We start from the raw sequence: 26,002 nt of genomic DNA on the forward strand, positions 1-26,002 counted from the left end.
AGTGAGAACAAACCAAGTTTCTCCAACCTCTCCTCATAGCTAATGCCCTCCATACCAGGCAACATCCTGGTAAATCTTTTCTGTACCCTCTCCAAAGCCTCCACATCCTTCTGGTAGCGTGGCGACCAGAATTGAACACTATATTCCAAGTGCAGCCTAACTAAGGTTCTATAAAGCTGCAACATGACTCGCCGATTTTTAAACTCAATACCCCAGCTGATGAAGGCAAGCATGCCGTATGCCTTCTTGACTACCTTCTCCACCTGTGTACCTGTACACCCAGATCCCTCTGCCCATCAATACTCTTAAGGGTTCTGCCATTTACTGTATATTTCCTATCTGTATTAAACCTTCCAAAATGCATTACCTCACATTTGTCCGGATTAAACTCCATCTGTCATCTCTCCTCCCAAGTCTTCAACTGATCTATATCCTGCTGTATCCTCTGATGGTCCTCATCGCTATCTGCAAATCCACCAACCTTTGTGTCATCCGCAAACTTACTAATCAATCCAGTTACATTTTCCTCCAAATCATTTATATATATTACAAACAGCAAAGGTCCCAGCACTGATCCCTGAGGAACACCACTTGTCACAGCCCTCCATTCAGAAATGCACCCTTCCACTGCTACCCTCTGTCTTCTTTGACTGAGCCAGTTTTGTATCCACCTTGCCAGCTCACCTCTGATCTCATGCGACTTCACCTTCTGCACTAGTCTGCCATGAGGGACCTTGTCAAAGGCCTTACTGAAGTCCATGTAGACAACATCCACTGCCCTACCCTCATCCATCATCTTCGTCACTGCCTCGAAAAACTCGATCAAGTTCGTGAGACACGACCTCCCTTTCACAAAACCATGTTGCCTCTCACTAATACGTCCACTTATTTCCAAGCGGGAATAAATCCTGTCTTGAAGAATCCTCTCCAATAATTTCCCTACCACTGATGTAAGGCTCACCGGCCTGTAATTACCTGGATTATTCTTGCTACCCTTCTTAAAACAAAGGAACAACATTGGCTATTCTCCAATCCTCTGGGACCTCCCCTGTAGCCAACGAGGATACAAAGATTTCACTGAAGGCCCCAGCAATTTCCTCCCTTGCCTCTCTCAGCATTCTGGAGTATATCCCATCAGGCCCTGGGGACTTATCTACCTTAATGTTTCTCAAGAACTCCAATACCACCTCCTTTTTGATCTCAACATGACTCAAACTATCTACACATCTTTTCCCAGACTCATCATCCACCAAGTCCTTCTCTTGGGTGAATACTGACACAAAGTACTCCTTTAATACCTCGGCCTATTTCCTCTGGCTCCACGCATAGATTCCCTCCTTTGTCCTTGAGTGGGCCAACCCTCTCCCTGGCCACCCTCTTGCTCTTTATAGATGTATAAAAAGCCTTGGGATTTTCCTTAATCCTGCTGGCCAATGCTTTTTCATGACCCCTTTTAGCTCTCCTTACTCCTTGCTTAAGTTTCTTTCTACTTTCCTTGTATTCCACACTTGCTTCGTGTATTCCCAGCCTCCTAGCTTTGACAAATGCTTCCTTTTTCTCTTTGACTAGGCTCACAATATCTCTCGTTATCCAAGGTTCCCAAAACTTGCCACACTTATCCTTCATCCTTACAGGAATGTGCTGGTCCTGAATCCCTATCAACTTACACTTGAAAGCCTCCCACATGCCAGATGTTGATTTGCCCTCAAACATCTGCCCCCAATCTACATTCTTCAGTTCCTGCCTAATATTGTTGTAATTAGCCTTCCCCCAATTTAGCACCTTAACTTAAGGACTATACTTATCTTTATCCATCAGTACCTTAAAGCTTACTGAATTGTGGTCACTGTTCCCGAACTGCTCCCCGACTGAAACATCGATCACCTGGCCGGGCTCATTCCCCAATACCAGGTCCAGTACGGCCCCTTCCCTAGTTGGACTTTCTACATTCTGTTTCAGGAAGCCCTCCTGGATGCTCCCTACAAACTCTGCCCCATCAACGCCCCTAGCACTAAGTAGGTCCCAGTCAATATAGGGGAAATTAAAATCTCCCACCACAACAACCCTGTTACTTTTACACCTGGCCAAAATCTGCCTACATATCTGTTCCTCAATCTCCCGCTGGTAGTTGGGTGGCCTATAGTAAACCCCCAACATATTATATAGAGTATAATAGTATGTAGTAAGAACATGGGAATTCCACTCAGCCCCTTGAGCCTGTTCCAGTAGTTAATTACATCATGGCAGATTTATCCCTGAACTCCTGACATCTATTTTTATCACTTAATATGCTTCTTTGGGTACAATACCCGAAGAGGGCAATTGGCGACCATAGTTTGCTATTGGATTGATCCTTAGCCAAGTACTGCAGTAGATCATCATACAGCTGACCAGGAAACTCTCCGCCTGCCATCAGGTGTATTAGAAGGGTTTGGTGTTTGGCAAGTGAAGATTTCTAACCAATAAGGTTTTTAAACAGAATACATTATTGGTAGTCCTGTCAGTGCCTTAAAGAGTTAAATGATTCTTGAAACAAATTAAGCAGCTAACGAGGGAATAGTTTACACATGTGAATGCAGTCAGAGAATTAAACAATTATGATTTTAAAACATATGCTGATATTTTAATGTATTTTAAGTATTGTATGAATCGTTGTTCGCTTCAGCTGAAAGGAAGTTACCGCAAGGTTACATTCACACCTTCCATGGTCAGCAAATCCTGAATGGGGGCGTGAACCTAGAGCTTCTGGACCAGAGGTAGGGACACTACAACTGAGTCACAAGACCTTCTTTTGATGCTCTTAGCTACCTAAAATCTGTTATTCGCTATCTTGAGACCCTTTGCTTTTTGGGGTAGCCCCAGGAAACTCCTGCTAAATCCGTGTTGCATCTCCTCCAAAGCTCAAGGGGTGCTGCCCAGAACCAAACACATTAATGATATCCAACCAGACCTTTATAAAATGTAACTGGAAGTCTATTGTTGTGAAACACATCCGCCACTGGAGAGAACAGCTAAGATTCCATTAGCTTCTAATTGCTTTTTGAACCTGTCCACTGACCAGATTCCAAGTACAGAGTGGAATTGTTTGTCTCATTGAAGTGTGCAATGTTACTGAAAAGGTTGGGAAACCACAGCTCTAAGTAAAAGATGTTTCTCCCAAATTCCTGATTGGATTTATTAGTGACAGTCTTGTGTTTGCCCACAGGCAAAATTATTTTCTCTCCGTCTACCCAATCAAACCCTTTCATAATTTATGATTTTTCATTCCTCCACCCTCTCCCTTCTAGGGAAGGAGCCTCAACCTGTTCAGTTTTTGCTCCTTGATAGTTATAACTTAATTATCTGTTGGTAATTACACAACAAGCAGGATGCTAGATAAACGGGTTTGTTAGAAAAATGTTTTTACATGGAATTACTTACAAATTTAAAACAGGAGTCCAGGAATGTTTTCACATCCTGATCAATATGTGAATGGGTTTCCAATTAGGACAATAGTGAAAAACACATTGGAAGAGTTTTGGAAAGGGTAATCTGCCAGAATACATGATTGCCAAACTATACACCTGCACTTGGGAGATAAAAAGACCATGATTCTAGACACTGGGTCAAAATCCTGGAGCCTCCTCACTAACAGTATTATAAGCATACCTACACCACATGGCCTGCTGCTATTCAAGGCGACAGCTCAGTTCACCACCACCTTGTCAAGGGCAATTGGGGATGGACAATATATCCCAACAACACTCGCATCCCAGGAACAAATTGAAAAACTGTTTCCTTTTGACATAGACCCAGAAATGTGAAAACACCAATCTGCAAACCCAAATCACAAAGAAACTAACTTAGCATTTTAGACATGTTAGACAGACGTGGCAACTTCAAAAAAGGACAGAAGTTTAAAAGCTGACCTTCAGTAGCAAAATATTTACCCATGTTATACTCGTGTATACAGTATTATCAAATCATAGAAATCATAGAAACCCTACAGTGCAGAAGGAGGCCATTCAGCCCATCGAGTCTGCACCGACCACAATCCCACCCAGGCCCTACCCCCATATTTACCCGCTAATCCCTCTAACCTACACATCCCAGGACTCTAAGGGGCAATTTTCTTTTAACCTGGCCAATCAACCTAACCCGCACATCTTTGGACTGTGGGAGGAAACCGGAGCACCCGGAGGAAACCCACGCAGACACGAGGAGAATGTGCAAACTCCACACAGACAGTGACCCGAGCCGGGAATCGAACCCGGGACCCTGGAGCTGTGAAGCAGCAGTGCTAACCACTGTGCTACCGTGCCTATAATATTGTATATTGTTCAAATTACACATGGCACAATGGCATCAGCTGAAACAGGAAAAAGAATGGGACTGGCAAAAGTTATTTTGGATGAATTGCAGGGAAATGATATTAACTGAATAATCAATTATGGGACTCGGTAATGTGATAGTTCACATAGGTGCTACTGGAGTTGAGTTTAGAACTCATTTATTTGCTTGTTTGCACTTGAAGAAACAACGATTAGGGAGTATGGTCTTTGGGTGTCTCGGGGAGAGAGGGGAGTTGGGCAAGAGCATCAAGTGAATACTCAGGAATTCACCCCAAGAAAATCATTTGCAACTGTGCCAGTCCAAAGTCAAGCTGGTGGGAACTCTTCACTGGTTTGTTGTATCACAATATTGCCCTGTGTCATGATAAAGGAATAGCGGGCATTTAAATTCTCTTCCTGTGCTGTGGTTTTTTCCAACTTTTGGTCTTGGGCAAATTGTTCACTTTTCTTGGATTTAATAAATATATTACTCATTAAATGTTCATCAGCAGACCCCTGTGAACTCTTTCAATAACTTTCTAAAAAAAAAAGTTGCAATCTCTCAAGCCCTGTTTCACTTTGGGATCTGACTTGCCCAGGAAGTGGCTGGGAACATAAAAGATGCAAAACAAATTTACAAAGAGAACTTACATCAGCATAAGAAATTGAACAGGCTTGGACAAAATGAAAAGACTGAGGACTGACCTAACAGAGGTTTTAAGATTACAAAAGCACTTGAGCGAGTAGACAGAAAATACTTCAAAATATGGGTAACCAAAACTGGGGATCATAAAAAAGTCACTAATAAATCTAGTAAGAATTCAGGAGAAACTTTACGCAGAGAATAGTTACAACGTAAGACTCTTGATAATGTAATTGAAGTGAATAGCATAAATACATGAGAATTCTAGAGAGAAAGGATTATAAGGTTATGTTATCATGGTTGGATGATGAGGGATGAGACTGTGTAGAGGATAAACACAGACATGGAGCAGTTTAGGTGACAGCCCAACTCCATCCTTCATTTCATCGCCGTTTCTGGGGTTAGGCTGTGAACTAATTTACTACAAGTCCGACACCTACATATATCAATTATAATTTCATCCACCTGGCTTTTTGTACGGGCTCGATTCCATTCTCACTTCCTGTTTCAGTCTCTTTGGTTCCAAAAATATCACCTTCCAGTATGTCTTCCTTTTTCTCTGAGTGAGGGTGTGTCTTTGTTGTGGTTGGTAAGCCCTCAACCCTAGTTGTCCATTCCCCATACTGCTGCCTACATCTGTTTCCCTTCCTCCCAGAAACATCACGCTCTTCCCCCACTCTTTCCCCTTCCCCCCCGCATCCTTGCCTTCTACTCCACCAGCCTCCACATCCAAAGGATCATCCTCTGCCATCTACAGTCCAATGTGTTTAATGGCAGAATTGCAATGTTGGTGGTGGAGTGGACAGTGAGCCCATTCCCTCCATGATATTCTGGTCCACACTACCATTATCCCAACACCTGTTCCATTTCTCTCAGCACCTCCCCACTCAAGTATATGAAATACAGTGTACATCCTTTTTATCATCTCATATTCAATCTTTCATGTGAAAATCATTTACTTTTTATTTCAATTCAGTATATTATGCTCTCTGCTCAAAACTCTCTCCTCTACATTCGAAAGAGCAAACGTATATTGGGAGACTGCTTTGCAAGTGCGACCTAATTAAAGTTCCAGTCACTTACCATTTTACTTCTTCATCCCACCCTAACCTTCCTGCCCTCAGCCGCTCCACGCTATCCCAAAAAGGTTAAATGAAAGCTCAAGGTTCATCACCACTTCTTCAGATTAGGTTCTTTACAGCCTTTCGGACTCTCAGAACACAATGTCACCCGATCACAAAATTATTCTATCAAGTGCTGGTAATTGCTTTGCTATTGTAATTTACAGCTTCTCTAGACTTCATCTTTGGTTTGTTTGCTTGTTCCATTACTACCCTCTTCTGTCTTTTTCTATCATCCTTCCATCATTTAATCATTCCTCCTTTTCCACCTCACAGACCTTTTATTTACTTGTTTAAAAACTGTTACATCTCCAACTTCTTCCAGTACCGATAAAAGATCAACCTGAAATAAGTGTCTCTCTGCAGTCATTGGCTGACCCAGTACTTCCATAGTTTGCTCATTTTAGTTCAGATTTCCAGCATCAGTAGTATTTTGCATTGGCCTGTTTCTGTGCTATATATTTTATATAATGACATGTTAATATTTACAACTAGGATACAGGGGAAATAAAAATTCACTTGGATGTTCTGTGGAGTGAATCCTGAAGTTGTGTCAGGAAGTTAATAAAAATTTCTGGCACTTTACTTTTCCACAATTAAAAGGACCATGAAGAATTATTTGTACAATACTCACTGTCTTGCATGTTCCTTGGTAGAATATGTAACATTCACTACTGCAGTCTCTGTTTCTGTATTTACTGCAGACCAAAAAATATAAAAGTGATGTTAAAAAACGGGATAAGATATGCAGTTAATTATAAATGCAAAAATGGCTCTCCATTAAATACCTTGTTCGCAGTTTTCCACTGAACCATATTGAGCTAACAAACTGTCCAAGACCTAGAACAAAAACAGAAGATATGGGAACTGAATACATTCAGGAGCAGATTAGTTTAAAATTCTTCATGAAACAAGAACGCGTTACATTTAGCATATCCACTGCAATCAGAACTATATTCTAGCATATAACTTAAAAACATTTATCATCCTATTACTATGGAAAACACTAATATTGCTGAAAAATGTATACCGATTCATCTTGCACTCATCAGGACAAGCGCAAGAATGCCAAATTTCAAACAATCAGAACAATTTATATCATGGGAGGAAAAAGGGGTTGGCAAGTTAACCATGATTAGCCAAGGTGTTGCCATGATGAAAGCAATGGGGAAATATAATAAAATATTTTTTAAAATTAGAACGGCACAGTGGCTAGCACTGCTGCCTCACTGCATCAGGAACCCGGGTTCAATTCCAGCCACGGGTCACTGTGTGGAGTTTACACGTTCTCCCCGGGTCTGAGAGAGTTTCCTCCGGGTGCTCTGGTTTCCTTCCACACTCCAAAGATGTACAGGTTAGGTGGATTGGCCATGGCTAATTGTCCCTTAGTGTCGCAAGATGTGTAGGTTAGAGGGACTAATGGGATAAATATGTAGGTTAAATACCTGGGTAAGATGCTCTGTCAGGGAGTTGGTGCAGACTCGATGGGCCGAATGGCCTCCTTCTGCACTGTAGGGATTCTGCGATTACATCTTTCATTTAAATTCCCCAAGCTTCCAGGTAATTCAGAAAAGGTACAAGGCATGAAGATATTTATTTTGCTTACGGGGAGTGGATCCCTGCATATGAATGTATGTCGCCTCTAGCAAGTGTAAATGAACCATGTTAAAAGCTCGACTATCTCAAATTGGTTCTTAGTGTAGCCATGAGTACACTCAGGATTGTTCAGCCATTAGTAATGGCAAGTTTATTTGGTAGCAAATGCCATTAGTAATGGTAATGGCATTTGCTACCAAATAAACCTGTTGGACTTTAACTGGTGTTGTTAAAACTCTTACTGTGTTTACCCCAGTCCAACGTCGGCATCTCCACATCATGACTACCTTTTTTGAATTACCATGAGTTTGGGTAACCTATAATTCCCCATTGCTTTCTCCATGGTAACAGCTCAGCCAGAGTTGACTTGCCAACCAGAAAGCACTCCTTTGCTCCTGTGATACAAGTTGTGATCACTTGAAACTTGACAGTCTTACCATTGTCCTGATGAATACACAATGATAAGCTTAGCAACAAGTCCCTCTTTTTGGCAATATTGAAGCTCTAAAGTATCAAATGATTGGAAAACACTATTGGTGATCTGCATTAGGGCATTATAGTCCATTGCATATAGATCAATCTCAAGATGCATTGTATGAAAAACGTGCCAACCTTTCTGAACCAAAACACAACTGCAACCAGCTATTAAATGATATAGAACATCTCAGAATTGTTAAGTGCAGAAGGCAGCCAATGCTTTACTTCAATGAAAAATGAGTGCAGAGTTTTCTCTGGCTTGACAGAAGAAAAGTTCTCTGTGGAAGCGTATTCCAAAGACTAGTGACCCTGGAGAAGAAATTCCTCCTTGTCTCAATTTTAATCGGTGACCCCTAATTTTTAAACCATTTCTCCTAGTCCTAGACTACCCAGGAGGAAACATCCTCCCCACTATCAAACCCCCTCAGAATCTTGTATTCCAAATAGATTGTCTCTCATTCTTACTCTGTCAGAAGTGAATTTTCTCTAAACTTCTGATGCAAGTATATTCTTCAAGTTGTTGCAAGACTTCCCTACTTTTATGCTTCATCCCCCTTGCAATAAAGGCCAACATCCCATTTGCCTAATTGCTTGCTGTACCCATGTTAACATTTCATGTACGAGACGACACACTTCGCTATGTTGCAGCATGCTGCAGTCTCTCTACATTTCATAGAATCCCTAACAATGCAGGAGGCAGCCATATGGCCCATCAAGTCTGCACCAACACTGACAGTATTTTACTCAGGCCCTCACCCCCGCCCTATCCACATAACCCCACACATTTGCCATGGCTAATCTATTTAACCTACATATCTCGGGCACTAAGAGGCAATTTAGCATGACCAATCCACCTAACCTGCACATCTTTGCACTGTGGGAGGAAACCGGAGCACCTGGAGGAAACCCAGGCAGACACAGGGAGAATGTGCAAACTCCACACAGTCGTCCAAGGCTGGAATTGAACCCGGGTCCCTGGCACTGAGAGGCAGCAGTGCTAATCACTTGACTTTCCACTTTTCTACTCTTTTTGCCAAAGTGGACCATCTTACATTATACTTCATCTGTCAATTTTTGCTCACTCATCTAACATATTTGAAGCTCTTTGCAGATACGTTGTATACCCCAACCTACCTTGGGAAGCATCAAGGATATATAGGCTGTCTGTACCATAACAGGAGTTCATCCTGTTATGGTACAGACAAGTTTTTGGGGGGTTTTCTCACCCATTGAGGGCTCATATGGCCCCACCCACTACCTTCATATTAAACCATTTGCCCACCTCGCTGGATGGCGTTACTCATTTTAACAATAACTTTAATAAAGGATATTGGGTGAAAAACTCCACCACTATATATGCCAGAATTATAAGATGTGAAGACAGATTATAACAAAATTGCACAGCTTTAGTAAACGGATGTCCCTGGGATAACAAGCAAAAATTCGCTACCATGCTCACTCACCGGATTAGCCCCATCAATGTGATAAATCAGGTAACAGGATCAATTAAGAGATGAAATCACAAGGGAGAAGGACAAATGGATGTCCTTGGACTCACTAGGATAACAAATGGAAATTTACGAACATGCTCACTCGGAATGCCCCCAGTGTGATAATCAGGATCAATTAAGAGATGAAATTACAGGGGATACATTCAAGGATGAACAAGGATTACTCCAAACAGGATAATTGGCAAAATTCGCTTCAGAGCTCAGTTACAGGACTGTTCTCATTAATATGAAAAAAGCACAGTGCAGGATCAACACGAGGATATAATTACAGGGAGTACAAGCCCAGGATTAACAAATCCCGATTTTCACAGTATAACAGATGACAAACACCTGCGTTCACATATCTCACACTTGTCAGGATAACAATATCACAAAATCAGGAGTATAATCTCAAGGGAACAAAGTTCAGCAATAATGGTGAACTGCAGGATAATGTAACCATCCATGGAGCTTGAAAAGGCCAAAGCCATGACAGGATCATCAAGCAACATCCAGGTTTCATCTAGAGTTTCGCTGAAGATTTTGCACCTCAGCCATGTTGTGGTCTTGAAGCCCCGGTAAAAGGAAATCTAGACCCCAACAAGTGGAGAAGACCTGTCGCGTCCAGCCACCTTCAGCCCTTCTCAACCAATAGAGGACAAGACATTGCAGTGGATGGAGTCTTCAACCAACCCCAGACTTCAAACACCAGATACAATGTGCTCCATTAAACTCAAAATGTCCAGCTAACAAAATAGAGATTGTGAAAGCACGACAGTCAGTTCTCAAATCCGGCTGGGAATTCATCCTCAATTACCTGCAGGAGACCGGGCACGTGGATACTCATTCCCAGGCCCCACCTTCTTCAATCAAATAGGATGTTCGACATACCATGCAGCAAGATTTCCCAGGACAGACATTGAGCCCCCACTGAGGAAACTGCCCTCTCGACTGACAGGATTCTCTTCTCCGCTTCAATCATTCTCTTTAGGATCTTTCTCAGTTTATCAATGTGAGCACCAATAGTCTGTGCTGCTGAGCAGAGACCATTGTCCACAACTTCACTCACAATGGTAGCCATCATCTCAATGCCTACGGAACCGCCAAAACATGAGCTCACTCGCCAGTGAAACCGCCGCCACGAACTGGGCCCCACCATCTTCCAGGAACAGCACAGATTATACATATCAAATTCAAGTCATTATGGGGTGTGCATCAGGATAAAAGGATTAAAAGATGAGTAGCACCAGAGCTCACTAAAACACAGTACATCATGAGACCCTGATCCTAATTTTAAAGTATTGCCCCCCCTAGTTCTGGACTTCCAGAAGAGGAAAACATCCTTTCTATATCCACCTTGTCAATGCTATACAGGATCTCGCATTCTTCAGTCAAATCACCCCTCACATTCTACACTCCAGTGGAAAACAAACCCAGCATATCTGACCTTTCCTCACAAGACAACCCATCCATTCCAGATATCAATCAGGTAAACCTCCTTTGAACCACCCCAACACATTTACATCCCTTCTTAAATAAGGAGACTAAATCTGCATACAGTATTCAAAATGTGGCTCCCCAATTTATTATAATCCTTACTAATATGCTCAATTCCTCTTGTAATAAAGGATTGCATTCCATTGGCCTTCTTGATTATGCTGCGACTCATGTACTGGAATACCTAGCTCCCTCTGCACCTCAGAATCCTGCAGTCATTCTCTGTTGAAGTTTTATCCTATTGTAATTCTCAACTATTACCGTGCGCGCGATCTCCTGAGAAAATAGATACAAAATGCCCGTTCACAGTCTCTGCTATTTCCTTGTTTCCCATCATTGAACTGGCTTAAGAGAATGTTCACTTTAGCTACTCTTTTCCTTTTTGTATATTTCTATTTTTGTATTTCTTACTAGTTTTCCCTCATAGTTTAGTTTCACCCTTTTAAACTCAAAGTCATCCTTTGTTAGTTTCTAGAATTTTCCCAACCTTCTCGGCTACTAATCTTTGTAGCATTGTACATCTTTCCTTTCAATTTGATTGTGTTTGCTTTAAAAGGTAAATACGTAATCTACCCATAACTTAAAACTAAATCAAGTAACCAATTAAATTAGAAGCTATAAGCAAGCAATTAAATAAAACAAGGTTTTATGGGATGGCAGCGCAAGTGGTGCGCTGCAACTGCAAAATGTGGAGGTCGCTGTAACTCCAGACAACCAGGTCTGTAGTAATGGCTTACATCTCAAGCAACTTCGACATCAAGTTATTGAACTGGAGTCAGGGGTGCAGATATTGCAAATCGCAGGTGGCAGCGGGGCAGCGAAATTCAGCTGTGAGGGGAAACTAGCAAATAATATAAAAACAGTAAACTCTTTTACAAACGTATAAAAAGGAAGAGTAGCTAAAGTGAGCATTGGTCTCTTAACAGGCTAGATCAATAATGGGGAAACAAGGAAATGGCAGAGACTCTGAACAAGCATTTTGTATCTGTTGCATCTGCTTTGGTGTCATGGTTAAAGACATCGCCATGCAGCTGGAAAGGAATTTGAAGGAGGAAGATCCACTTGCTATTGTTTGCGAGGGGGCCAACAACATCAATGGATTGAGATTCGAGGCAGTTTGAGCTGCTAATTAAAAACAAGTATAAAATAGAAAGCAAAACCTCAAAAGATATTAATAACTGGATTACTAATGCGAGCCATGTGCAGTTTGGCAGAGTGTCAAACAGATCAGATAGCTGAATACATAGTTCAAAGAATGGTGTGTGGGAGGCAGTGATTTTGATTCATGGGGCATTGGCACAGTACTAAGGAAAGATGGAGTTATTCCATTGAGATTGGCCCCACTTAAACAGGGCTGGAATCAGCTCTAGCTGGAGGCAGAGGTGGGCGGGGAGGCAGGGACAGGAATTACACGAGGCAAAACCTATCAATCCAAAAGTGAAAATGCATGTGAATAGGCAAAGTGTTGTATTTTGGGTGCAGTGTCAAGAAAGGATGAAAAGGTTAAGTGTAACAGTGTAGTCAATAAATTCAAATCAGGAAAAATTGTAAAGTTAAAATAATATGGTGCTTTATTTGAATGTACAAAGCATTTCAGCCCAATTAGCATTAGTGCCTTTAACATAATAAAATGCCCCATGGTGCTTTGTGGGAGTGTTATGGAACAAAGACCATCAGATATGGTCTTAGAGTCTTAACTGGGGCAAATGAGACATGATGTGGAGATGCCGGCGTTGGACTGGGGTAAACATAGTAAGAAGTCTCACAACACCAGGTTAAAGTCCAACAGGTTTATTTGGTAGCAAACGCCACTAGCTTTCGGAGCGCTGCTCCTTCGTCAGGTGAGTGGGAGATCTGCTAACAAACAGCAAACAGGGCATATAAAGACAAACTCAATTTACAGAATAATGAATGATGATTGGAATGCGAGTCTTTACAGCTAATCAAGTCTTGAAAGGTACAGACAATGTGAGTGGAGAGAGCATTAAGCACAGGTTAAAGAGATGTGTATTGTCTCCAGACAGGACAGCCAGTGAGATTTTGCAAGTCCAGGCAAGTTGTGGGGGTTACAGATAGTGTGACATGAACCCAAGATCCTGGTTGAGGCCGTCCTCATGTGTGCGGAACTTGGCTATCAGTTTCTGCTCAGCGACTCTGTGCTGTCGTGTGTCATGAAGGCCGCCTTGGAGAACGCTTACCCGAATATCAGAGGCCGAATGCCCGTGACCACTGAAGTGCTCTCCAACAGGAAGAGAACAGTCTTGCCTGGTGATTGCGGTGTTCATTCCCGGATGAACCCTAACCACCCCCCCCCCCCTCCCATGGTGGAGTTGAGGCAGAGATTATTGGGGGGGGGGGGTGGGGGGGGAAGAAATGAGCAAAAAGTATCTGCAAGGTGTGAGATTAGCCTGGGTTGCACTGGGGGAAAATTTATCCATTGGTCACAAAGGCATGAATGAGGTTGAAGCAGAGCAATGCTAGACTAGGAAATAAGCAGTCTTCGTGTTGGTGCGAATGTGCGGTCAGATGGCCACCTCGGTGGTCACATATGAAACTAACGATGCAAACAGCTTGGTTCAGCTTCAGAAAAAGTTGCTAGAAAAGGGGATGAAATGGTCAATCTTCTGAACATTCACCTGGAGGAAATCCTTGCTCAGTTAATACTGAATGTCAGACACACAATCTGACAAATTCAGCAAGGGTCCAGACAGATTAAGTGGAGTAGCATCAGTACACTTTTGGAAACTGTTGCCATGATTTTGAATGATGTCACTGAGAGACGTGTAGTTAAGGAAAAGATGTGTGCTACGGTTAAACCGCTGGGGAATACCATTGGTAATGAGAAGTCATTGCAAATAATATTTTGGTTCCAACAGGACAGATACAAATGAAACGAGGCTAGTTCACGCCCATCCAGCAGATGGCAGTGGTGAAGCTTTGGCACGGTTTATCATGCAATTGCATTCCCAAAGATGACAGAAAGATTGAAGACAATGAGAAAGATAGTTTACCTCGTCAACATCAAATAGGCACCTGTGACGCTGGTAAAAAACCTTCTATGACAAGGACAGAAGCTTGAGATCCATAGGTGAAACTCTGAGGATGATGATTTGGGGGCAGCCATGTGTTAAAGGCTCAAGAGGGCAAAGAGGTTTGGAAATAGGGTAGTTTACAACGACAGAGCAATTGAGGTTCTCTTTTCAGGAAAAGGGGTGATGGCCAGGAAGAGGGAACCATTAAAAATGTTAGTTATTAGAGCTGGGAGCTGCATTGTCAGCAGTTTGGTAGAAATAGTGTCTGAAGAAAAAGATGAGGCCTTATCAACAGAAGGGACTCAATGTAGGGAGGGAAACAGGCGATAAACCAAAGATGTAAATGGGGCATAGGGGAAACCTTAGAATGGTAGGCCTGGTGGGCTAGGGGAAAAGGAGAGCACAGGTAGCTGACTATATGGTCTTGATCTTTGCAGCAAAGAAATCCAAGGGCTCATTGCATATGTTATTGGAGGAGTGTGCACCGAAGGCAGGGTTGGGATTTGAGGAGGACTGATAGTGATGGAGAACAGACATTGCTTTTTGTCATCTTGGATGATCTTTGAACATTGGGCAGTTTGCATGTAATACTTTTGAAGGGTCTAACCATATCTGGTGATAAATAATTTGAATCTGTTGTTCACAAATACATGTCTGCGTCTCTTAGACTTAGGAAGTGGTGATGAGAGATATACTGGGGAGCAACAGGGATGGCAAAAAGTAAGAGTTCTTGTGGGACAAGGGAAAAGGTAATGTAGGAAATCAAAAGCTGTTGAGATATCAATGAACTAAAGGCAAAAGGAGAGGGTATTCAAGAATGCAGAGGTACATGACATCCAAAGGAGGGGTTGTTGCACAAGAGAAAGGTTCATGGGGTTGTAAGTCCCTGTACTATCAGCTAATGGGAACAGCTTTTGTCTGCTTTATCTGAACCTGTCAATTTTGTACACTGCTAACAAATCCCCCTTCAATCTCCTTCACTCCACAGAGAAGAACCCTCGCTTCTCCAACCTAATCTTGGCCGCTAAACTCCTGCAATCCTAGAATCATGCTGGTGAATCTCCTCTGCACCCCCTCAAGAGCCCTCACATCCTCCCTCAAGTGTGGTGACTAGAACTAGACGCCTAACCAGAGCTTTATAATGTGTCTGCTTTTATACTCAATACTTATTATAGAATTCATGCAGTGCAGAAGGAGGCCATTCAGCCCATCGAGTCTGCACTGAGGCCCACCCTATCCACATAACCCCATACATTTATCACAGTTAATCCAGCTAACCTACACATCTTGCGAAACTATAGGGCAATATACCATGGCCAATCCATCTAACCTGCACAATTTTGGACTGTGGGAGGAAACGCAAAACCAGAATTGAACCTGGTTTCCTGGCACTGTGAGGCAGCAGTGCTAACCACTGTGCCACCGTGACACTGAAGCTCAAGATCCCATGTGCACTGCTAATGACTCTCAATATGCCTTGCCACTTACATGCATGAACCCCTAGGTTAGAACTATGCCATTAAGTCTATATTGCCATTCTCCATCTTTCAAGCCAAAATGCATTATGCCAGTCTTCTCTTATTAAATTGTATCTGCCACTTGTTCACCCATTCTGCAAGCCTATTTCCTGTTGCAGTTATTTGGTATTATCCTGATATAAATGGGCAGGCTGTTGCTAGTGGAGTGTCGCAAGGATTGATGCTAAGCCTCAGCTATTTACAATCCATTAATGGCTTCGACTAAGGGATAAGGAATAGTGAATCCAAATTTGCTGACAAAGTTGGTGGGAAACATTTTATTTGATATCATGTGGCTGCTACTGGCTACCTCTAGTTCAAGTATGTTTTGAGGAAGACACCAAGATTCTGCACGGCATTTTGAAAAGTGAATGGGGAGGGTGGTGTATCGAGTGTAAAAACTGGGAATGAGGTTATTCACCTTGATAAAGAATTTTTAAAAATCAGTTTCACAGACATTTTTTAAAATATTTCATTAAATGTTAATAATGCTGATATAGCAGGCAATGTTTCTTGAGCGCTCCAACGTTATGCAGTAGTAAGGCTCCAGCTGAGGTGTAACCAGTTCTTTTAATAAAAGGATTAGTATAATTTCCTTGCTTTTGTACTCTATTCCTCTGATAAGAGATCTCTTTTTTAAATAACAGCGAGGCCATCAGCATTCATTGCAGGGTAAACCCAAGCGCAACTTTTGGCATCTACACATGTACAGTTAAATGCTGAAATTTAAAAGTTGCGGTCAGAGATACTCTACTCCTCCATCTGGTGTATGATGCAGTCCTCGCCAATAGTCGCAGCACCAAAATAACAACATGCCCACACCACAGACAGCTAACTTGTAATGCTGCAACATTGCCAGGTGATGGCACTGTCTCAGCTCATCTGCTGCCGAAACCCTCACCTATACCTTACTAGCTTTAGGCTTAACTATTCCCATACACTCCAAACCAACTTACACCGTAAAATATGGGAACAGAATTAAGCCACGCGGCCCATCGAGTCTGCTCTGCCATTCAATCATGGCTGATAAGGTTCTCAGCCCCATTCTCCCAGCTTTTCTCCGTAACCTTCAATACCCTAACCAATCAAGAATCTCTCTTAAATATACGCAATGACCTGGCCTCCACAGCCTTCTGTGGCAATGAATTCCATAGATTCTCCACACTCTGGCTGAAGAAATTCCTCTTCATCTCAGTTCTAAAAGGCTCCTCCCTTTACTCAGAGGCTGTGTCCTCAAATCCTAGTCTCTCTTACTAATGGAAACATCTTCCCCAATTCCACTCTATCCAGGTCTTTCAGTATTCTGTAAGTTTCACCTCTGCAAACATTAAAAAAACTCTACCGATTACTGCGAATGATGGAAACAAACAAAAAAATCAGAAAATGCTGGAAAACCTCAGTAGGTCCGACAGCATCTGTGGAGAGAGAATAGAACTAACAGAGTCTGAATGATCTTTCGTCCTCGTCTCCATACTCTGCTGCTTGTATTCTAACCTGCGCCAAATCCCATTCGCATATCACCCCTCTGCTCATTACATTGTTGTCCAATTAAGCAATGTATAAATTTTAAATTCACTTTTTGTTCAAATCCCTCTAGGTTCTTGCCCCGCTTCATCTATAACTCTCTTTGTGCCTACAACCAGAGGTACCTGCACTCCACATACTCCAATTTTAAATCGCTCCATCGGCATCCGAGACTTCAAAACTTGAAATTCTCTCCATTAATCTTTCGCGTTCCTCCTTTAAAATGCTCTTAAAAAAATAAATTCCTTTCTGCCTCAATGCTTCCTTATGTAGCTTGGTGTGAAACTTTGTTTGACAACATCCCTGTGAAGCAGCTTTAGCCATTATTTGTCACCTTTTAAATGCGAGTTATATTGAGATAGAAAGGGAGGTGGTATTGGAGGCTTTGAAAAACATTAAGGTGGACAGGTCCCTAGGGCCAGATAGGGACTATCCCAGAATACTAAGAGGTGTGAGGGAAGAAACTGTTGAGGCCTTGGCCAAATTCTTTGTATCCTCTTCAACCACAGGCAAGGTACCAGAGGATGGGAGAGTAGCTAACGCTGTTCCTCGGTTTGAGGACGACAGAAGAGACAATCCAGGAAATTACAGGCCTGTGGACCTTAGTAGTGATGGAGAAATTATTGGCGAAGATTCTAAGGGACAGGAGGTACTCACATCTGGAAGCGAATAGGGTTATTAGCGATAGGCAGCATGGTTTTGTGAAAGAAAGGTCAGGTCTCTCAAACTTGATTGAGCTCTTTGAGGAAGTGACAAGAAACATTGACCAGAGCAGGGCAGTGGATGTTATGTACATGGACTTTACTAAAGCCTTTGATAAGGTTACTCATGACAGGCTGATACAGAAGGTGAAGTCATATGGGATCCAAGGTGAGCTGATAAAACGTAGGTGGTCTGATTAGTAAATTTGCAGATGATACAAAAATTGGGGGAGTAGCGGATAGTGAAGAGGATTGTCAGAGGATAGAGCAGGATATAAATCAGCTGGAGACCTGGGCCGAAAGATGGCAGATGGAACTTAACCCAGATAAATGTCAGGTGCAATTTAGAAGGTCTACTGCAGAAGGAAAATATACTGTAAATGGTGGAGCCTTTAGAAATATTAGCATACAGAGGGATCAAGGTGTACAGATCCACAGTGCCCTAAAGGTGGCAACTCAGGTGGACAAGGTGGTCAAAAAGGCGTATGGCATGCTGGCCTTCAATCAGGGCGTTGAGTACAGGAATTGGAAAATCATGTTGCAGCTGTATAAGACTTTGGTTAGGCCACATTTGGAGTATTGTGTACAATTCTGATCGCCACAGTATCAAAGAACAAAGAACAATACAGCACAGGAACAGGCCCTTCGGCCCTCCAAGCCCGCGCCACTCCCTGGTCCAAACTAGACCATTCTTTTGTATCCCTCCATTCCCACTCCGTTCATGTGGCTATCTAGATAAGTCTTAAACGTTCCCAGTGGGTCCGCCTCCACCACTTTGCCCGGCAGCGCATTCCAGGCCCCCACCATCCTCTGTGTAAAATACGTCCTTCTGATATCCGTGTTAAACCTCCCCCCGCTCACCTTGAATCTATGACCTCTCGTGAGCGTCACCACCGACCTGGGAAAAAGCTTCCCACCATTCACCCTATCTATGCCTTTCATAATTTTATACACCTCTATTAGGTCACCCCTCATCCTCCGTCTTTCCAGTGAGAACAACCCCAGTTTACCCAATCTCTCCTCATAACTAAGCCCTTCCATACCAGGCAACATCCTGGTAAACCTCCTCTGCACTCTCTCTAAAGCCTCCACGTCCTTCTGGTAGTGTGGCGACCAGAACTGGGCGCAGTATTCCAAATGCGGCCGAACCAACGTTCTATACAACTGCAATATCAGACCCCAACTTTTATACTCTATGCCCCGTCCTATAAAGGCAAGCATGCCATATGCCTTATTCACTACCTTCTCCACCTGTGCCGTCACCTTCAAGGATCTGTGGACTTGCACACCCAGGTCCCTCTGCGTATCTACACCCTTTATGGTTCTGCCATTTATCGTATAGCTCCCCCCTACGTTAGTTCTACCAAAATGCATCACTTCGCATTTATCTGGATTGAACTCCATCTGCCATTTCTTTGCCCAAATTTCCAGCCTATCCTTCTGTAGCCGCTGACAATGTTCCTCACTATCTGCAAGTCCAGCCATTTTCGTGTCGTCCGCAAACTTACTGATCAACCCAGTTACACCTCCTTCCAGATCGTTTATATAAATCAAACAGCAGAGGTCTCAATACAGAGCCCTGCGGAACAGCACTAGTCACAGGCATCCAGCCGGAAAAAGACCCTTCCACTACCACCCTCTGTCTTCTGTGACCAAGCCAGTTCTCCACCCATCTAGCCACCTCCCCCTTTATCCCATGAGATCCAACCTTTTGCACCAACCTACCATGAGGGACTTTGTCAAATGCTTTACTAAAGTCCATATAGACGACATCCACGGCCCTTCCCTCGTCAACCATTCTAGTCACTTCTTCAAAAAACTCCACCAGGTTAGTGAGGCATGACCTCCCTCTCAAAACCATGCTGACTATCGTTAATGAGTTTATTCCTTTCTAAATGCGCATACATCCTATCTCTAAGAATCCTCTCCAACAACTTCCCGACCACGGACGTCAAGCTCACCGGCCTATAATTTCCCAGGTTATCCTTCCTACCCTTCTTAAATAACGGGGACCACATTATCTATCCTCCAATCCTCTGGGACCTCACCTGTGTCCAGTGACGAGACAAAGATTTGCGTCAGAGGCCCAGCGATTTCATCTCTCGTCTCCCTGAGCAGCCTGGGATAGATTGCATCAGGCCCTGGGGAAGTATCAGAAGGATGTTGATGCATTGGAAAGGAAGAGAAGATTTACCAGGATGCTGCTGATTTGGAGGATAGGGACGATATAGAAAGTTTGAACAAACTTGGATTGCTTTCATTGGAGCTTTGGAGAATGAGGGGGGACCTGACAGGGGTTTACAAGATTATGACAGACTTGGATAGAGTGGATAGCCAAAGTCTTTGTTCCCCACGGCCGAAGGGTCATATTACTCAGGGCCATGTCTTGAAAGTGCGAAGGGGAAAGTTTGAGAGTGAGTAAGGGGCAAGAATTTAAACAGAGGGCGATGAATGCCTGGAACGTACTGCAAGCAGATTCTATAACAAGAGGCATCTGGATAGATACATGAATGGACAGGGAATAGAAGGATATGGACCACAGAGTCAAGAAATATTAGAGAGGCATCTGTGTCGGCACAGACTAGGTTAGGCCGAAGGACCTGTCCCTGTGTTGCAATGTTCTTTGTTCTATATTTCCTGATTTTCAGTCCGCATATTCCAGCATGGCTACCTCAAACTGATTGGTAGAAGAGCCTTGCTCATCACGCTCACAGATACCACAAAGGAGCACACCACACTGGAATGTTCCCCAATTAGTGCAAGTCACTCTGACAAGCACTAAATGCGTCACTGGACAACTGTAAAAGAGATCAACAGCAAAAGGAGTTTTTTGATACTGAAAACTAAATCAGTGTCTATTTTCTTCTATTCTTTCACAGGGTGTGGGCATCTCTGGGTTGGCAAACATTTATTGTCCATCCCCAATTGCCCTTGAAAATGTGTTGGCGAGCTGCCTTCTTGAATCCCACCCCATGTGATGCAGCTTCACTCACAGCTGTTAGGGAGCAAGTTCCAGGATTTTAAAACAACAACAGTGAAGCAGCAGCAAGGCAATTTGAAGCGAGTGTGTCATGTGGATTGAAGGGGAAATTGCAAGTGGCGTTCCCTAGCATCAGTGCCCTTATCCTTTTAGGTGGTAGGGGTCTCCAATTTGGCAGATGCTGTCTAAGGAGCCTTGGTAAGTTGCTGCAGTGCACTGTGTAGAGATACACACTGCTACCACTGTGCATCAGTGGTGGATGGGTTACCATTCAAACTGGCTGCTTTGCCCTGCATGGTGTCAAGCTTCACTCATCCAGTCAAGTGTCCAAAAAAATCTTGGGCTCAAAATCGATCTTTGGGGAACGCCATTGTACTTGCCTTGGGTCTAAAAACAACCCTTAATAGCTACTTTCTGCTTTGTGTCCCTCAGTCTATACGGTCACTGTCTTTTGATCCCATGGATTTCCATTTTGCTAACAAGTGCATAATGTGGTGTTTTGTCAAATACCTTTTTAAAATTCCATATAAACAAGCTCAGTACTCATCAGTCCTCACTATCACTTTCAAGTTAGTTAAACACGATTTGCTTAAGAAATCTATGCTGACTTCTGTTTATAACTCATACTTTGCTAAGCATTTCATCTCAGACTATTGTTCAAGTGTCCTACCACTAAAATCAGGTTAATTGACCTGTTGCTGAACTATGACTTCAAAACAAAAAAAAAATTGGGATGCAACATTTGCATTCCTCCATTCCACTGGCATCATCACTATACCCAAGGAAGAATAGAAGATCCGAGTCTCCTGCAATTTTCTTCTTATTTCGCTCAGTATCCAAAGGCATCCATTTTGGACTTGCATGGTGGCACAGTGGTTAGCACTGCTGCCTCGCAGCGCCAGGGACTCCAGTTCAATTTCTGGCTTGGGTCACTGTGGGGAATCTATACCTTCTGCCTGTGTCTGTGTGGGTTTCCTCCCACAGTCCAAAAGGCATGCTGGTTAGGTGCATTGGCCATGTGAAATTCTCCCTCAGTGTACCCGAACAGGTGCCAGAGCGTGGCGACTAGGGGATTTTCACAGTAACTGCTTTGCAGTGTTAATGTAAGCCTGTGACAATAATAAATAAACTTTAAAAACTTAGTGATACTTTCCGCTGAAGTCTGTCAACCTTTAGGTACTTGCTCTCAATCTTACCCAATATCATTACTCCTCCATTAAAAAGAGTACACTGCTAATGAAGACAGATGCAAAGTACCCATTTTAGTACCTTAGCTATGCCTCCGATCTCCACATGATATCCGACCTTACTTTTCATGTTTATACAAGACCTTTTGGTTTGTTTTATGGTAACCGGTAATCCTTTCTCATACTGTCCCTTTGTCCCCATTTTTTTAATATAAAGATTTCCCCCAATTTCTACATTGCCTGATATGAACCAATTAATATACTTTTTTTTTGCGTCTCATTTCGACCTCAACTTTAATAATGCAAGGAATTCTAGCTTCTTCCTCCATTTATGCTGTCCACTTTCTCTTTGAAAGCTTCCCACTTCTCAATTTCTGATTTCTCTATCAACATTCCCCTTTCTGGTTTTATCAGGTTATTATCCCCTCATCCCCATTTTGATATTTTGAAGAAGGGCCAGCACCAAAAAATGGTAAGCATCAGGCATCAGTGTGTTTTTGGTTCAACATTTAAAACCCCAATAGCACCATCTATGGATGAACCTGATATTGCAGGCGAATGTGGACACAGTCAATTTACAAACAGACCAAATTGATCACAGAATCGTTACAGTGCAAGAAGAGGTCATTAACCCATCATGTCTGCACAGGCATTCAAATGAGCAATTCCCATGGTGCTATTCTCCCATCTTCTCCCTGTACCCCTGCATAGTTTAATTCTCTTGAGTAATTTGATTGAACCTGCATCCACCACATTCTTGGACCTTAACCACTCATTGCATTCTCTCACGTCACTTTTACTTCCTGTTCTAATTGCTTTAAATCTGTGCCCCGTCATTGATTCTTTCACAAATGGGAGAAGTTTCTCCCCATGGAGAGCAGTCCGAACTATCTTCCATTACTTAAATTCCACATCCCTGGAACCATTCTCATTGTAAATCTTTTCTGGTGCCTTCACGTCCTTCCTAGTGGTGCCCAGAACTTGGTGCAATGCATCAGTTGACGCTGAACTAATGTTTTATAAGTTTATCATAACTTCTTTACTCTTGTCGTCTTTATGCCCAAGTTGATAAAGCCCACAATACTACATGCTTTATTATCTCTTGTCTGTCCTGCCACATTCAATGGCTCATGCAGATAGACACCCAGGTTCCTCCTCTCCCACAATACCTTCAGCATTGTATCTTTTATATGGTCTCTCTGCATTCTTATAACCAAAGTGAAATATTTCACATTTCTGTGCATTAACTTTCAATTGCCAATCTGCGCATTCTAGTGGCTGTTTTTGAAGTTCTACATTATCCTCCTCACAGCTTACAATACTTCCAAGTTTTGTACCATTCACAAATTTTGAAATGATGATCTGTATGGCAAAGTCAAGTTAAAAGAACTTACACTGAAGTTTGGGATCAGCATCAAAAACAACAGAAACAGTGCCACAGGAAAATCAACAAAGCCACTGATAAGATCCCGATTCAGCCAATGCCTCACTGCCAACTCTCAATGACCCAGAGACATTGAGTGTCCACAGCGCCTGGTCTGCTCTCGGGCCTCCATAATCAGCACCTGTGATGAGACACTTGGAAAGATCAAAATTGGTTTGATGAGATCAACCAGGAGATCCAGGAACAAGCAAGCTGCAAGTGCAAGGTTTTTCTGAACCTGAAACAGCAACCCAACTCGAGAGCAAGAAAGCAGCTGTACAGGCGGCTGAAGACTGAAGCAAAAAACCCGTGACCTAAAGAAGATGGAGAAAACCCAATTAGCTGTCAACCATGATGCACAATGTTTATTTATCCAGGTTAAGACCTATGGCTCGAACACCAAAGGCCCACCCCAATCCTAGTCAAGGACAGAGGGGTATTCATCAAGAACAGCGGTGCACAGCCTGCTGGAAGGAGAACCTCTATAACAGAGACTGTCTTCAATACAAGCGTCCTTGACTGCATCCCACAACATGTTAGAAGCGATTATCTCAGCACCACACTAACCTAGTGAGGTAGAAAAGGCCATCCCACAGCTAAAGAACAAGGCATTAGGAGCAGATGGAGTCCCCACCAAAGCACTAAAGCATGGTGGAGAAACACTATTGATGCAAATATATGACCTTAATTCCCTCATCTGGAAAGAGAACAGCCAGAAAATTTCAAATGCTGTAATCATGACCAACTTCAAGAAAGGTGGTAAGTCCGACTGCATCAATTAAAGAAATTTCCCTACTGTCGGCCACAGCGAAAGGGAATCACAAGAGGCCTCCATCACCTTCTCGTGATTAAAGAGCTCCTCCAAAACTCTGAGTCTGCCCAATCGGACACAATGGACATGATCTTCACCACTCAACAACAAGAGGAGAATTGCAGGAAGCAACACCAACCTTTATACATGGGCCTTTGATGCTTGTCAGCCGCGAGGGAGTATGGTGCTGCCCCCACAAAATCCTGCAAATCCATGGGCAGGATATTCGCACCATCAGTGTTCTCATCTAGGCCAACCTCTTCACACTGAAACATTGACCCTGCACGATCAGCTCCATTGGGCAGGCTACATTGTCCATATGCCTGACATGACAGTCCTGAAACAAATGCCCTACTCGGCTTCGACACAGCAAGCGAACCCCAGGAGAGCAGAGGAAATGCTTCAAGGAAACCCTCAAAGCTTCCTTGCAAAAGTTCAACGTCTTCACCGACACCTTGGAATACCTGGCCCAAGACCCCCCAAAGTGGAGGAAAAGCAGCTGAACATAGAGTTTCATCAGAGTAAGCTGAAGCCAAGCATTGAAAGCGAGAGGTCTGAGGGGCAACCCGGGCACCTCATCCACCCACTCCTCCAATCAGCGTCTGCCCCACCTGACAGACGTTCCGAGAATCACCCGAGAACTCATTTAGTATGGAAGCAAGTTATCCTTAACTCAGGGACTGCCTAAGAGGAGAGTGTGATTAATATATAATTGGGAAGAGCATGTGTCCTAACGCCGAATTCTTCCACCAGTTCAAAAAAACCATTGGCCACTAATGTTTCCGGTCACTCAATCAATTTAGTATCCATGTTGCTGCTGTATCTCTTATTCCATATTGCACAAGACTGTTTTGCAGCACTTAGCAAATCCCTTTTGAAAGCCCATGTACACATCAATCCTCTTACCACTAAAGACTCAAAACAGGTTAGACAGGACAATTTGCCCATAAGTCAGTGCTGACTTTCTCTTTCCTTAATTAACCCACACTTGCACAAGTGACTATTAATTTTGTCCTGAATATCATTTTTGGAAGCTTCCTCATCACAGGAGTTAAACTAACTGCCATCAATCCTAAATTTTTTTCTGAAGGTCTGTTATACTGTCATTGGCTGGACATATGAGCTATGCAACATTTGCAAAGAACAAGCTGCTTTATGGAGACACTGATGCTATGGAATCTCAGAGCGTGGCTAAGATAAGCCCAGATTGAAACCAGAGTGGTCATGTGATCCCACTGGGGTATTAAAATTACTGGATGTGAACCAAGTCGGGGAGACAGGCACACAGATAGAAAGAGCAACAGCCTTTTCCCCTCCCCTCTTTCGCCAAAACCCCTCTCAAAGCTGAGCAGTTTGCAACTTGAAATGCCACCAGAAGACTGCATTTCTATAAACCAAGAACTCCAAGATAAGATTTTGATAATCAAGCATGATTGCAGAATGAATGTTCCAGTGAAAACCCAAGTACCAGCTACTTCTGAGAAAATTGGCCCTTTAGCTCTAAACAAGCATTCAGGCAATCAGCACATATATATTTTTGTAACTTTATCTTTTATTTGATCAAGTTTTAAAATCCGATAAACTGCAGAGCTTTATTTCTTTTCTCCATGCTTGGAGGAGGGCGAGTACGTGGGTGCTGTTTATGCATTGGTGGGTATTTGAACTTCTTTGCACATTTTAAACCTTTTGTTAA

General features: G+C 42.9%; 1 protein-coding gene across 6 annotated transcripts in view; it reads right to left on the minus strand.

The window, feature by feature from the left end:
* igf2bp3 (insulin-like growth factor 2 mRNA binding protein 3) overlaps positions 1–26,002 on the minus strand; it is a 144,926-nt gene that overhangs the window by 50,069 nt on the left and 68,855 nt on the right. For all 6 annotated transcript variants that reach the window (XM_078238732.1, XM_078238741.1, XM_078238714.1 and 3 more), the window contains 2 exons: positions 6,863–6,914; positions 6,709–6,772 (listed from right to left, as the gene is read on the minus strand). In XM_078238732.1, the coding sequence (XP_078094858.1) occupies positions 6,709–6,772; positions 6,863–6,914 (116 nt within the window). The remainder of the gene's footprint in view (positions 1–6,708; positions 6,773–6,862; positions 6,915–26,002) is intronic.

The sequence above is a fragment of the Mustelus asterias genome, chromosome 2 (assembly GCF_964213995.1).
Source record: "Mustelus asterias chromosome 2, sMusAst1.hap1.1, whole genome shotgun sequence".
NCBI lineage: Eukaryota > Metazoa > Chordata > Chondrichthyes > Carcharhiniformes > Triakidae > Mustelus > Mustelus asterias.